The sequence below is a fragment of the Triticum urartu genome, chromosome 4A, assembly GCF_056163025.1.
Source record: "Triticum urartu cultivar PI428250 chromosome 4A, HENAU_Tu73, whole genome shotgun sequence".
Classification (NCBI taxonomy): domain Eukaryota; kingdom Viridiplantae; phylum Streptophyta; class Magnoliopsida; order Poales; family Poaceae; genus Triticum; species Triticum urartu.
This window is the reverse complement of record NC_141876.1, coordinates 438,295,866-438,310,714: the sequence shown is the minus strand read 5'-3', so window position 1 is coordinate 438,310,714 and position 14,849 is coordinate 438,295,866. Positions and strand designations below refer to the sequence as shown.

The 14,849-nt window shown below is 45.0% G+C and overlaps 2 protein-coding genes across 4 annotated transcripts; both read right to left on the bottom strand.

The window, feature by feature from the left end:
* Positions 1-265: 265 nt before the first annotated feature.
* LOC125551953 (uncharacterized) lies at positions 266-7,661 on the bottom strand. 3 transcript variants are annotated; one of them, XM_048715377.2, is made up of 10 exons: positions 6,095-6,227; positions 5,273-5,383; positions 4,962-5,122; positions 4,729-4,852; positions 4,517-4,646; positions 4,275-4,342; positions 1,099-4,168; positions 914-997; positions 727-834; positions 266-617 (listed from the first exon to the last, which is right to left on the bottom strand). In XM_048715377.2, the coding sequence occupies exons 3-10, from the start codon at positions 5,080-5,082 to the stop codon at positions 576-578; spliced, it is 3,747 nt and encodes a 1,248-aa protein (XP_048571334.2). In that variant the 5' UTR covers positions 5,083-5,122; positions 5,273-5,383; positions 6,095-6,227; the 3' UTR covers positions 266-575. The 3 variants fall into 3 exon arrangements, with proteins under 3 accessions (XP_048571334.2, XP_048571333.2, XP_087374670.1); XM_048715376.2 differs by lacking the exon at positions 5,273-5,383 and having other exon boundaries at positions 6,095-7,661; XM_087518544.1 differs by lacking the exon at positions 6,095-6,227 and having other exon boundaries at positions 5,273-5,715.
* A 145-nt stretch (positions 7,662-7,806) lies between these two features.
* Positions 7,807-14,133, bottom strand: LOC125551954 (U2 small nuclear ribonucleoprotein B''). Its single transcript, XM_048715378.2, has 5 exons — positions 13,954-14,133; positions 13,305-13,477; positions 12,439-12,532; positions 9,585-9,661; positions 7,807-8,264 (listed from the first exon to the last, which is right to left on the bottom strand). Exons 1-5 carry the CDS (start codon positions 14,024-14,026, stop codon positions 7,980-7,982), a joined length of 702 nt encoding a protein of 233 aa, XP_048571335.1. The 5' UTR covers positions 14,027-14,133; the 3' UTR covers positions 7,807-7,979.
* Positions 14,134-14,849: the final 716 nt, after the last annotated feature.

Genomic DNA, 14,849 nt, shown 5'->3' with positions numbered 1-14,849 from the left:
ATAGTGAGGCCAGTTGCCATAGCAAATTTGTGGAGTATGCTTTTTAGCTGTATGGATGCGTTAATCGAAGCCTTGGTGATGATGAGAGTGTTGTCGGCGTACTGCAAAATTGTTGGCGGTAGGTGTGAGAACAAAGGGTGGCTAAGATGTAGAAGGTTGCAGTCTTGCTAGATCATCTGTTGCAGTAGGTCGGCGACAATGATGAAGAGATAGGGCGACAACAGGTCTCCTTGGCTTCAGAAGACTTGGTTTTGACCAGACAAAATGTGCACTTTTGCTTCTTCTATATACACTCAAGTTACAACAATCACACTAGTCTATAGGCGTACACACAGTCCTTATCAAAAATCAAACTTCAGGAGGCACATCAAAAGATAATAAACATATGGCATGCCCCGAAAACGTCAAAATACGCTAGCACAGATCAAACTGTCTTGGCATGGTGTTCTCGAGATGAAGAAAAAGGTGCATTTGACTCTACTGATATATTCTACCATTTTCTTCATGCAAGAACACGAGCACAAGACCTGCGCATAACATGTGAAACATCAGCCGCCAAATTGCTCTGAGGAAAGCTACTCACTCCAGCTATCCTCGTCATCGTCATCAGCAACCGCCTGTTTTTAAAAGAAGAAGGTGTCATCTCGGTACCGTGCCATATGGTAAAGCTATTGTCAGCTGAAACTTCTAGCAAGATATATACAGGATGAAACAAGAGGGTTTAACCTGGCGAATCGCGTTGGCCCTCTCGAGAATGGCCGCCACTTGCAAGTTTGTTCTTGGACCACCCATCACATTTGGTCTCTTTGCAACAACCGGTTTCAAGTTGAAAGTCTGCAAACAAATCATTTTTATATTTAGGATATAATCTAGCTGAACAACGATGTTGTTTATGTGCAGGGTGAAGGCTTACCTTGTTCTTTATCTGATCCAACACTGTGTTCTTCTCATCTGAAAGCTTACTTGATGGCTGAACCAAAGTTGGAGCCTTTCTTAGCTACAAACATGAAAAGAAAAAATTAAGTCAATATACTCAGGGTGATGATCTTAAAGTGGTGGGAAAAAAACGCAGAACATGGAAGTAGTTATATTGTATACCATGCTTCTATCATGAGAAATAACTTGAAGCAGAGGATATCTAGGTGGTTCTGGCACTGAATGAGGAGGCAACTTTGCTAGTTCCTCTTCTAATGCCGAAGAGAACTCCCTAATGTCATTGGATTTATCTTCCTGTTGCACTGAGAAGTCAGGATTCTGAATATCATCTTGACAAGGAAGCCCATTTGGTTTGTTTTCTTCTGAATCTGTAGTTGTGTTGCTATCTGCTGCTGACAATTCCTCCTTTTGGTCAAATCTTTCATGCTCCACAGTGGTCTTTTCAATTGGCAAACCACTGGTATGAATGCTACTGCAATCAGAAACTCCATTTATGAGCTGTTGTTTTCTCTCTTCCTCCTGCTTCAGTATCGGTTTTATATCTACGAGCTCAGACCAAGCCTCCTCTGGAATTACTATAAGCTCAGGCGGCTTCAAAGCGTGCATGTCGTCGCCTACTGAAGTAACGTCTGTGTTGCACTTGACTTCTGATGAGCAAAATAGATTAGAAGACTGCACATCATACTCTTTGTGTCCTTCTTGGACATTATTCTCTTGAGAATCACTCTCAGGTAACAGATCTGTCCGAGTCTGACTACAAAGTGTTGTTGCCTGTGCCATTTCCTTCTGTGAACTAAAACCATTGTTCCAGCTTATTTCCTGAACATTTTCAGATTCTTGATTTGTTTCGCCGGGTGCAGAGTTATTTTCATTTTCTAGCTGTTTCACTGGAGGTTTTGGCCTTGGTGGTCTCCCGAATTTTGCAAATAAAGATGCGGATCCTGTCTGAGGCTTGGTCGCTCGCCACTGCACCGGCGGAAGAGGTGGAAGTGGTGGTGCTTCTTCAGTATCTTCAGAAGAACTAATCTCTTGTAGATTTATATTACTTGATGGAGCAGGAAGCACGTTCAATGACTTCTTCATTAAACCACTAAGCATCCAATCAAAACTTGAAATGTTGGGCAGCGGCAAATCTGTGGAGTCAGGAGCCAATTGATCTGCAAAAATGTCAGTGCTGATGCTGTTGCATGGATTAGGCGGTTCTTCATACAATTCATGCATTTCCCCTGTCTTTACAGTTGGATCTGGAGTGGCAGACCTCATGGATGAGCTGTGCAGTTGCAGTTGCTCATTTTGGTCTAGAAGTTCACAGCTACCAAGAACAGTATCTTGTGGTAAACTAGTTTCTGGATGTAGACAGCACTGTTCATCATCTGGCACGGCAGCCTCGCTGCTGACTACTGGTTCAGTCACAACTTTAGGTAGTCCCGTTTCCACGACTGTTTCCAGCAAGGTGACATGCTCCATTTCAGGGATGTAGTTGTCCTGGCCTTCCCTTGCTGCTGCCAAATCTGCATCTTTGAGAGTGAATGGAGTTACTTGGCAAGGATCATCAGATTGCTTGGATGAAATCGGTGAGATCACATCATCTGGAACCACATGTTCTCCTGTGTTCTCTGTGATTTCTTCCTCCGATGCATATTCATCAGATTCACTGCATCCATCAGCATCTTCCGCATTGACACGCTCTTCGCAAATGCAGACTTCTTTCAAATCTTCACCCATATCAGATGCATTTTCAGAAGCACCTTCGGTATGTATATCCTCAGTGTGCTCTTGAATAAGCTCTGATGCATGATTGAGCATGCCAGCAGATGAATGCTCATCAGGTGCTGCAACCGTCCATCCTTCCTCTTCTTCCTCCTCCTCCTCCTCTTCTTCTTCTTCATCTTCTTCTTCTTCCTCTTCTTCTTTTTTGGGACTCGGTGATGTGATGTCTGTCAGGTAGACATCGGTGTGCTGAAAACCATTTTCATCAGGCACTGAATCTTGTGGACTGTCAGCAGTTGGGACATCATGGTCTGACTCTTGGTCCACTACTTCCAGCTGGCATTCCCTTGAACCAACATCTTGAGGTGAATCAAAAGAAATGCTCTTCCTGAAACTCTCCTCCATGATTTCAATAGGAGGGTGAGCCATTTTCCGACACTTGACGTCGAATCCATCGCCATTCGCTTCAAACTCATACAAGTCAGTATCTTGAGTGCCATCACACTTGAGCTCAAGCAGCTCCTTTGCCATGTTACGGAGAGAATCAGAGAACGGGTCATGCTTCTTGGAGAGTTTCCTGGGCAGAATGCCGACTTTTGAGGCAAACAGCTCCATGCTTTCGACACACCTCTTGCTCGCTGTTTTCTTGAAGGAAATGGCCGAAACATTGTTCCCCTTGGCCCTTTTAGTAGCATCAACTGTACCATCGGGTGTAGCATTACTGACAATAGCATTGCTATTGGACTCCGTGGCTAATTCCCTTGTGTCGGGCTCTGAAAGAAGTATGTCACCAGTGAGCAGTTCCTCCAAGGAAACAGTCCTCTCATGCTCGCAAGAAACCGGCTTTTCTTGCGAAAACAATTCCTCCAACGAGCTAGTCCTCTCATGTTCACCACCAACAAGCTTGGCCTCCGTTACACAGACAGCGACATCTCCTTCGGAGTGATCAGCCTCGTCTCTGTTTGCTGAGCCAACATCTGAAGAGCAAGAGTCCTCCTTTTTACTGAAGGTACTAGACCTGGAGACGGCGGCACCCTGAGCATCAGAGCACATCTTGCCCGACGGTGCCGATGCAAAGGCACCTTGTCCACCATGGTCCCTGTGCTCTGAGTCTGTCTCCACTTCAGACCCCATTGTGGTGAGTGTGTCCACGTAAATATCAACTTCAGAGCTGTATCCCTTGCTGCTTCCTGCTGAACAGCTTGACGGGGTTTCTTGGGAAGTCGACCTCCTCTTGCGTGCTGTGGCGTAGTAGCCTCCCTTGCCCTTCTCAGTGCTGCTGGAAGTGTCCACCATGATATCTCTCTCTTCGGCGTTTGTGTCGGGTGAGTCGGTGAAAGATATCTGCACCTCTGACCGATCCATGGAGAAGGTTTTCTCCTCTGGTGAAGCCTTTCCATAAAGGTCCTGCATCTGCGATCTGAAGCTTCGGAACACGGTCCCGTTTAGTTGTCGGTGCTTCAGCCGCTGGCGCCTTGGCGGGACCTCATCCAACGCTTCACCCGATAAATCAGTCTTGAACCTATGCAGGGAAATGGAAAGTTTGTTTGAGAAGGAATAAACAGAGAACAATAAAGTTACACTTTAGCATTAGATTTTTGTTGTTCTTATGGGGGATGGGGGTGTACCTTGAGTCATTGTTGGCTCCATCAGAAGGTCTGAAAATCTCAGCATTCTGCAGGTCCGGCCTGATCTCCTGCAAAAGGAAGGAACAAAATATGTTGAATATCCTTTCCAGATAAACAGTTAGCACAAGAAACTCTTATTCTGATTTAGACTAGTAGGGTTATATCAACAAAGATTACAACTGAGTGAACTAGTATATATGAACTTAATGCAATAACAACACTAGAGATTAACAGTTGATTACCATGGTTCTAATTGGTCTTCTTTCTGTTCTAATTCCTTCCTGCAGCATTCTGGAACACGCGGAATCTGTCTTGAAGAAGGCCGGGTCCGAGTATCTCTTCATGCACGTTCCCTCGCCGCCGATATCATACCTGAAAGTTGACCAAACTTCCATAAACACGAGTACATCACTTCGTTACCTCCCAACTTACAAAAGACAGAAACTCATCATACTTGTCAAGCATGAACAATCTTGGAGGCCCATGGCACTGCTTGATGGAATCCATGATGAAGCGAGGCGTGTCGCCCGTCGTCACAACCCCATGGTCCACCCTCAGGTTCGCATGCCAATCAACTCCTGCATGAGCATGGCAACGTTATCGCAGTACAGCAAAAAGAGAAAAACTACAAGCAGTCCAAAGATGCAAGTTTACAGAGAGGAAGTTTGTGCTCTGTGCTGAACCCACCCCTGTTAGAAGCAACGTACAGGTAATCTCTCTGACAGACGTCTTTCTCCAGTAGGGGCAACTCTGCCTCCAGCTGCTGCACCCGGAGCACGAGCCCATGCCCCCGCGCCGACGCGGTCATCACCTCGTCATACAGCCCGTGGAAGACCTCTGCTGCAAATCTGCTCACAGATGATGGTGCCATACGATGGCATCATGGTCAAGACGTCTGAGTTATGAATTCTGATGCATCTTCCTATAATTGCACTAGTACGTTATAGCGAAAAATTGAAGTGGTTGCAGAAATTTCGTCTGAGAAGAAAAGTGCTTACTAATTAAATGCCACTGCTACACCAAAAGATCATAAGACCAAGAACACTGAAGATTGAACTAATAGTATGGAGTACGTCCTAACATGTGGCTTAGGTGCAATTCAAGAACCTCTGAAACATTGAAGCCAAACACAAGGATATTATAGCTGAGTTGTACAGTTGTACTGGACCCCTCGCATTAAAAAAAACATAAAAGAAAGAAAATCTGAAGTTGATGAAAAACCGAAAAGCCAATGATCGTCTCCATCGATCCCAAGAACAACTTAAGGGGGGGATTAATTTGATAAGGGAAACTCGATTGTAATGCAGCGTCTTGTGATTTCTAGGGGTCAAACTTTGGTTACTTTTAGAGCAGTATTGTATTGTCTTTGCTTCAACCTTGAAACTCTATATACAATAATCAAAGTTGTTTTCTCTATCAGTGAATGAATGGGAACATAAGATTAAATAATGGTGGAAGTTATATGATGACAAGAGAGTGCTTGATCACAACCAAGAAAAGGAAACTGCTCTGTGTTGCCTAGCAAGGACAAGACTATCAACAGCAACAGTTAACCACCTCGAAGTCAAGGGCGCTAATCCATACATCAATCACCTAGTTTAGTTGGTCTGGAAAAAGGGTCTGAAAACCACCGAATTTGCTCATAACAAAAGCATTAGGTGATCTACTCGCTGTCAACACCACTGACCCAGCAATACTGATGATTCATGACGCAAAAATAAGAATCCAAAAATGTTCGCAAGAAGTAGAATTCGTCCGACGGAAGAAAAGAAAAGAGAAACTCAGAAGAGATAGCAAGGGAGGGAGCGGCATGGACGTACTCTGCGAGGTCGCCGAGCTGGCGGAGGAGGCCGACGAGGCCGGCGGTGGCGACGCCGTCGAGGACGGCCTCGGGGTCGTGCTGGTCGGCCCGCTTGTAGAGGTCGCGGCCGCCGAGGGAGTACTCGTTGGCCACCGTGTGCCTTGACAGAGGCATTGTCGTCCTTGATTGCTCCGGACGGGAGCTCCCCTCCCGCCTCCTGCTGCTCCTGCTCCTGCAGCAGCAGCAATGGCAGCTTTTCCCGGTTGATTGCCGATCCCGGTGGCTCAGGCAGAGGCAGGAGCGCAGAGGTGTAGGAGGATCCTCCTACACTTTAGGATTGGCCTCGCTAAATGAAGGCCAAAAGGTTGGGCGTGGCCGGTGTTGTTCGCGGCGGTGGCCTTTCTGTTTTTTCTGTGCCTCTTTCTCGTACTTCTCAGGGGAGGGAGCGGGATTAAAGGGGGTTACTCGTAGCTAATTGCGGTGTCTCTCTCTCTTGGTTTTATCTCCGCAGCAACGAGAGGGGCCCGCCCATACTCCGGCGTAGTGCATCATGTGAACTTGTTAATGGACAATGAGTCAATGTTGCTTGGTACTATAGCGGAACTTGTTAAGTGTGATCCCCTTCACTGCCGTGCCCGTGCGTAACTGAATTCGAAGGTGGCTTCGGAATGACTTTCCACGCCGTCTGCGATGGCAGTTTTAACTGCCTAGTGCCAACGCCAAGCTTCCCATGAGCACATTTGCGTTTGCGCAGAGTAAATTTTACTTACACGGCTCCTGCTCCGTGTGATTATTCAGATTTCCACTTACATAAGCGCGTGTTTAATCCCGTAAGAATCAGGAAGGACATCCATATCCAACCAGACAACGGTCACAGGGCAAAACCAGCTAGTTGATGCCTTTTTACGTGTCACATGATGCCGTTACACGACGAAAACACGACTCACAGGCGCAGTACGCTACAAGATTTCGTCCCGATTTTGACGGGACAAAACGGTGCCCAACCACAACACCCTACAAATTCCCCAACCCCACAGCACACTATCTGTAGCCCTGCAACAACCAACCAGCCAGCATAGGCGTAGGACCAGCATAGGTTGCACGAGCGAGCGAGCGAGAACAAACACCAGAGGGAAGGGAACTATTTCCTTTTAGAAAGTTAAGGAAATTTCGCCTGCCTTTGCTAGCCGTCCACCTCCCTCCACTAGAAAGAAACATGGCGACCATGCACACATACTGCACATTCTTCAACTTCAAAGCTACTCATACAAGGCGGCCAACGGGGAGGAGATACGCACCTAATATGAGGGCCACGAATGCAACAGCAATCCCATAATTGCTAAGCCGTAGTGGTACAAGGCGGCACGCACGCCTCCCATTAAACAAAAAACAGGCCACCAAACCAACCATCCCACTACTAAAATACTTGTTCAACCATCAGGCATCATGCCGGCAACTACTAAGGTGACACTTCCGATTTCCGGCCAAAATATATATTACTGGAATATACACCTCATTCATTCATTCATCTCTGACCATGGACTAGAGGCAGGAGGAATATAGATAGATAGGCCTGATGATTTTCTCTTGCCTTTTAAGCGAGGGGTACATCGTCCATGCCTTGTTAACTTCTCCTACCACTGTAGATAGATAAAATGATCATGCATAGGCCACGATACCAGACTTGACAAGGACAATACCAGGGTTCACATGAAAACGTAGAGCCAAACCTGATTTAAAGTAGCACATACTTTTTAACTTCTTAAACAACAAGCAAGTCACTTCCAAGAAATACAGGGTTAGAAAGCCAGCACAAGCACAGCACAGCAGCTTGAAAGCTTAAGGTGGAAAATCTTACAGTTACAGATTTCTTTTGGCCGGTTCCGAGATCACATGGATCGTTTTCACTTTTTGGCGTATGAGATGGCCATTGGGTTCTCTGGGCTGATCTTGAAACCCTGGAGGGCTTCCATTGCAACCATGGACTGGTTCTCGTCCTCGTACTCCACAAAAGCAATGCCTGGCTTGGCTTCGATCATCCGCACCTCCCGGAAACCAGGGTATTGCTGGAACAGGATCTGGAGCATCATGCTCGTGGTCTGGTCCGGCATGTTCTGGAGGAAGAGGATGTTGTTCGGCGGAGCAGCTGGCTCTTGCGGAGGCTTGGCAAAACGAGAAGGTTGATGACCCTGCACAAGTAGAAAAGGTTAACTAAATTACTTCAAAAAGAATCTCAAAGTTGCATACCAAAATTCATGCACCGCTAAATGTTAATCTCAAACTAATAAGTACGCTAATACTTGGTTTGTTCACATATATATCATTCATGAAGACGATGCTGCATTCAACAAAGATTTTGATGCTAGCAAGATATGATATCTTACTAACAACTACTCCCCAATTTAACAGGACAGTATGAGCGTGGCATGACTAGGAACAGTTAAGACAGTTGAATATCTTTGTGGGATTAGGTCAGTAAAGGCAGAGTGCTCACGGCATTGGTGAGCTAAGATACCTAAACATAAATTAAATATAGTGAATGGAACGAATGACAAGACTATCTTCCAACTCAAAGACACTGAAAATATTTCAGCTTAATCCATGACTCAAGTAGACCAGCCAGCTCAAGTCAGATTAGTTTCTGACATAACGCTTAGGTATGCAACCATATCAGCTTTCTAGCAGGCCTGGTGCCCTAGTGAAACATAACAGAATACAATATCAGCACCAACTTGCAGCTCAACTACTACAAACTTTTAGAGGTATACATTGTCAAAGGAACACTTCACCAAGGTCGAAACTGCCAGTGTGTTTGATTGGTGCCAAAGGTTGCCTGCTATGGATTGGCCAACATTGGCTAAACATGAACTAGAGTTGGGAAAGCAGCATTGGCATGCCAAAAAGTTGGCCCTCGTCCAAACAAAGATCGATATTTTGGTCATAGCCAAAAAAAAGTGGTAAGGTACAATTTACACCCTTCAGACGAAGGAGCAACTACAAATAATAACGAGGTCTGCAGAGCTAGACGTGATGCATTTATAGATGCTTGGTCGCAGTTGAACGCTTACACATAAACTTCAGAGACACCCAAGTAACTAAAGGTGTGCCATACAATCTAGCAAACTGATTAAAAATGTTAAAAGGATAATCATTATCAGCTTAACAGTAGTTATAGTGACTAGATCATTCAGATTCTGTCGGTGAAATTTTTGATAGAAAAGAAAACTTGTGACACACTCAAACACTTTAGACAGCAAGCATATATTGTCTGACATTTCTACCTATTAAAAAAAACTAATTTCTACATATAAAACGATAAAAAGGAAGGCAGGCTTTGTGGTGAACAAATACAACATACTACATAGACAAACACATCACTTCATATCTTCAGTAAGGCTAGTACAATTTGCGAATTTTTGGCATACAATACCAATGGTTGCAGAGATAACACACAACATGGTTAAACAACAAATAAAAACCAAAGTGTGGCTTTTAAACCGAGAACTTACAGTTCCATTGCTTGGGGCAACAGGAGCACTAGCACCAGGTTGTTGTCCATCTTCAGTTCGCCGTTTTTTCTCAGCAGCTACAAGGGGAATAAGAGGCAATGGCCAATATGTAAATACACACTTTGAACATTTCAAACAGTAAAATAATGAAAAGGTGCATGTTATGCCCATTGAACTATTCAAGTCATCTCATTTCAAGTAAGTATGATACCATCTATTTCGTCACCTACAACAGTTGAAGTGCGAGCGCATAACACCCTTGTTCTAAATTTACCACATCTTAGAAACATCAGTTCATAAAATTGACTATGGCAGCATCCATAGATATGTGCTTACAAAGAAAAATATCCGGTGGTAACTATGTCACAGTGGAAACCGGTGAAAACCAAGCCAAACAAAAAAACATATTTCCAAGCTACCGAAAATTCTGAAACAAAATGCGGAGGTAATGTTCTATAATAAACATCTAAAATTTCAAGTACAAAATAAAATTCATTTGGGTGGTAGGGAAAAAACAAATTCAGCAATGATTTCATTCCCCCCAAATAGATAAGTTTGAAGTTGAAATTTTACACGATAGAGTATTACCTTTGAAGCATAAAGTTCTTTTTAGAATTCTCGAAAGAAATTTTTCACGGAGTTTCTGTCGTAACTTGGTTTTTACCAGATACTTTCTCATGCTTCCAAGGCATGCATGTAATGACATGTGTCTTAAATTAAAACAGAAATCAATATAAACGAATGGCAGGACCCAACAACAGTCATGGCCACCTCTGCCTCCATCCCTTTTCTCTCCAGAAACCACTCTTCAGGTAGAGCGGTAGCGCCCACGACAAGTCCAGTAACAATGGCATCGAAGATGAGTTAGAGGTTCTAGGTTACTGAATGTGCTCTGGTCATCTCACGGAGGACCTCAAGCTGCCAACACCCAAGACCCATTGCTATTCAGAGCACATCCATCTTAGTGTCACTGGGAGGTCAGATCGCCTGCACTCCCTCTCTGGTGTCTACGGAAAGTTGTGCTGAAATACACTTCTTTGCCTATTGTTTACCTGATCTTACCATTACACGAATGAAATGGGCGCCAGTGTGTGCATTCCATTATTCCATGCCATCTCACATTGTTGAAAACCAATGTTCAAGAAAGCGTTTTTAGGCGGCGCTTAAGCGCTGAGCGACAGCTAAACGCTTCGCTTCTGGCCTAGGCGCAACTTTTAGCGTTGAGCGAAAAAAGTGTGATTTAGCGATCACTTTAGCGCTAAGCGCTGGCTGAGCATGCTCTCAGCGCGCTTAAGTGACGAAAAGTCGAAGAAGGTGGGCCCAAAAGTCAGGTGGGAGCTGAAATAGACACAGGCGAGAGGGGGAAAGGGGGGGGGGGGGGGTATATAAGGCCCGGCCCAAAAGTGGCCTGTTCGGCTAGGGTTACTGGGTTAGAAGGAGGGGAAAGAAGAGAGCATTGTGACGGCGGCTTCTGCTCTGCATCCAGCTTGGCTGCTGCTGCAGCTGCCTGAGCAGCTGCTTGGCTGCTGCCATTTATCCTATATGCTCATTCTAAGACAATATTATGCATTTATGCTTGCTGTGTGAACCACTGAACATTATCCTTATGTGTTATTTGGCTATTTGTTGTGGTGTGTGAACCACTGAACCTCAACCTTATATGCTATTTCAGATTTATTTTTTCAGTTACCTATGTGCTATGTCTCCTGTTTTCTTGTGCATATTATTCAAAAACAGCCAAATTCTGGCCAATTTTTAAAAAACGCTTAATCCCGGTTAAGCTGCGCTTAAGCGGCCATTGCTCTAAGCTGTGGCCTTCCGCTCCGCTTACGCTCACCGCTTTTTTGAACATTGTTGAAAACACAAGCAATACGACTAATGAGGCAGGAACCAAGGTGACAGGATGCTTTGGTGGCCTCAGTATAATGAGGCAGCGAGCGAGGCAAGTGAATGGATAGCAAGCATTCTTGGCAGAAGCACGGTTTTTTAGGCGGGTGGCGAACCTGCTCCTAGCGCCCAGACTGCCTAGGCATCGCACAGGAGTCTAGGAGTTGCGCTGCGGCAGGGTGGAGGGTGTCTGGGGTATGTAGCTAGAGGCTGCTGCAGCACACAGTGGGGGCTTTGCAAGGAGCCTAGACCCCAGATTTCGGCAAAACAGAGTAGCAGGCCTGCACTGAGCGCGCTTTTCCCCGGGGTTTTTTAACCTTTGGCACAAGCAATAGACAGCAGCATGTATGATGCACCACAAGAATTGACCATGCCAACAGGGAGGAGGGGCCTAGGGGGGGTGATCAGAAAACAGATGTGGTGATGTAGTAAAGCCACATGATAAGGTGGGTGGTCATTTTACGTTATTTGCCTACCTTGGTAAATTTCAGATTACTAGTTTTGTACACTTTCAAAATGTTAAAACACATCAGCACGCCTGCTGACACCACATTGGATCAATTGCTGAGAATGATAACATGCAAATAAAAGGCACCCAAGATTGGGGTGTGAAGGGGTTATTGGCACCAATTTAAATAACACAGAGTGCAAGTGGATGCTATCATACATCATAGTTGAAATTAGACTACATAATTCAATGGGCAATTATAGTTTTTCTTAAATGGTTAAATAAAGCAGCATTAATCTCCATAGAAGTAGTTATATGTTCTAACAGGGCAGGTTCTGATTTCGAGAACAGAAAAGCAAGCTAATATGCACACTAGTGTAGATGTTATCATCATTTTGGCTCCCCTGATGTACTAACCCAACATATCCAACTAGGATTGCTGCTAGTTTATTATCTCAACGGGCAGTTGTAGTGTAGAGTGTAGACTAAAACATAAATAAAATCTACAATTAGAAATACCTTTCTCCTCTTGCTTCTTCCTTTTCTCTTTAGGAGCATAAGACCCATCTGCTTTTGCAAAACAGTCAGACTTTGTTTTTGCATATTGTACCCGCTGCATAAGGGAAGGGAAAGAAGTAAGTTGTCAACCATGGTATTGTTAAGACTAATTTTGTTTGCGTGTCAATGCGACACAGTTTCACTTACAGGTTAAAACAATAGATTCAAATAGGAGTAACAACTAGATAGATAAAGATTACATGCTTCAGCATCTAGTCAGAGATCATCTGGACATATGATTCTTGAAAGAGTATATCAGTATAACCTAAGCAAGTAGTGTCTGCTAGCACCATTTGAAGAACAAACGTCTATCGTCTATCCACAGTATTCTACAAACTGTTAATCAAAACATTGTAAAAGACGAAGGCTACAAGGCTGTATTTTCTACGGGTGGGTTTGGTTCACGGATCATGAACAATTTCGCCATACCTAAACTTAGGCAAGTGACATAGTGTATGTGGCAACCTAAATGGTCGCCATAATTGTGCCAGTTAGGCAAAGAACTCTGGGTTAGCACACATGGGCAAGCCTCTGCAGATTGCAAACAAAACACAAGACTTAAACTCAAGGTATAACTTTATTGTGCAAAAATTACCAGCGGAGACTTTGAAGTGGAGCATTGTTGTGCTAAACTGCTAATGCAAATCTAAGAACCATATAGGAACTAGGAAGACTAAATTAACCACTTGTGATAATCAGAAACAGATCGCTTGTCTCGGACCAACCATACCCACCAAGCTTCTTATGCACAGAAGAGAACACGGAGAATGAAAAGTAAAACAAAACACCTGACATTTTATATATAATCTAAAGTGGAGATGTTTCACCATTTTTTTGCCGTAAAAATCGAAGTCCTGTAGGCCCCGGAAAGCGTTGGTAGCCGCTGTAATTTCACTGAATGCCACCCAGGCTTGCCCCCTCAGTTTATGAGTTTTCAAGGCCACAACATCCACTATCCTTCCATACTGAGAGCACAATGCATAAAGTGATCTCTTCAGCTCTGCAGGAAAGATGAACACTCGTTACAGCATGAACCGACTGAAATTACTAGCATACTACAGACTACAACCAAAGAGCTACTATTGTTTATGCAAACTCGATTTAGACAAATATATGGCCATGCTCGCTTGGACATTACAACTATGCTCTGTAGAGGGAGGCAATAATTTTGCCCCTTCAAAGCTCTGACGCAGCTTGCAGAGAGTGAGACATTCCTAAAAGGATGAGACGGGCTGAGCCAAACACAGGTTCCAGCAAAAGCATGAAACGAAACCAAAATCGGGCAGCTCAGTCAGCTCCTACGGCCAGCATTTAACACTATGAACTAACGTTTCATCTCTCGAGAGTCCGCACCATATCCTACGAACCGAAAGCGAGGCGCGGACGAGCAACAGCCTGGATCGGGAGGCTAGGGTTTTAGGAGAGGGATTTTGCCAGCGGGTGCGGCGGGACGCTAAGCGGCCGGGTGAAGAATACCTTCTTTCTTGACCTTCTCGTTGAGGTTCCTGAAGTAGACGGTCTGGTTCGGGGGAACGTCGCCGGACAGCATCGCCACCGCCGTCGCCGCCGCCGAAGACGAGGAGGAGAGAGGCGAGCGCGAGAGAGAGACCTTGCTGTTTCGGGCCGGGATATTCTAGTCGCTGATTTTTGGGTTTCCAGTCCCGCTTCCGCTTATCTCTTCGGGCCTCGAGGTCGGTACAGGCCAGGTCGATGGGCTGTATGGATAATATGGGCTCAGCCTGCTTGTCTGTGGACCACGTAGACCCATATTGGCTGGGTTTGAATGAATTTTTTGTATACCTATTGGGCTTTTAATAGTAGTCCGGTTACTTTGTTCTGCTTTTTTCAAAAAAAAATATCTTAACGTCTCTCGAAATTTTGCCCCCCAAAAAAGGACAGACTGATTTGCTACAAAAAAGTGAGTGCTTTTTCACTCGCTGCATGGTAAAATCGGTCCATCATCTAACTTTACCTCGTATATATACTCTCATTCTAATTCCTCACTTTTGAAAGGTTCCAACAGAAACGTTCCTGGTTCTGGCAAGACCAGGTAAACGTCGCTGCTCTAAGTAATCTCATGTCCATTAACCGAAGAACTAATCACGTTTACTCTGTCAAAAGTTTCACTGATCGCGGCCACTTTTTCCCGAACGGAAAAACAGCAGCTGAAGTTCGAATGGCGTCGCCAACAAGCAGCGGCAGCTAGCTTTGCACTTGCACGAGTGTGAACGGGCTAGCTGCCAGGGCTCTTCCGCGGCGCCTCTCGGCAAAACCCGATTCCGGAGCTGGAAACGCCGCTTGGCATTGGCCGCCACTTGGTCGCCGGGACAGTCGGTGTTCCTGGAAGCTGCCCGTTCCATGGTGGAGTGGAT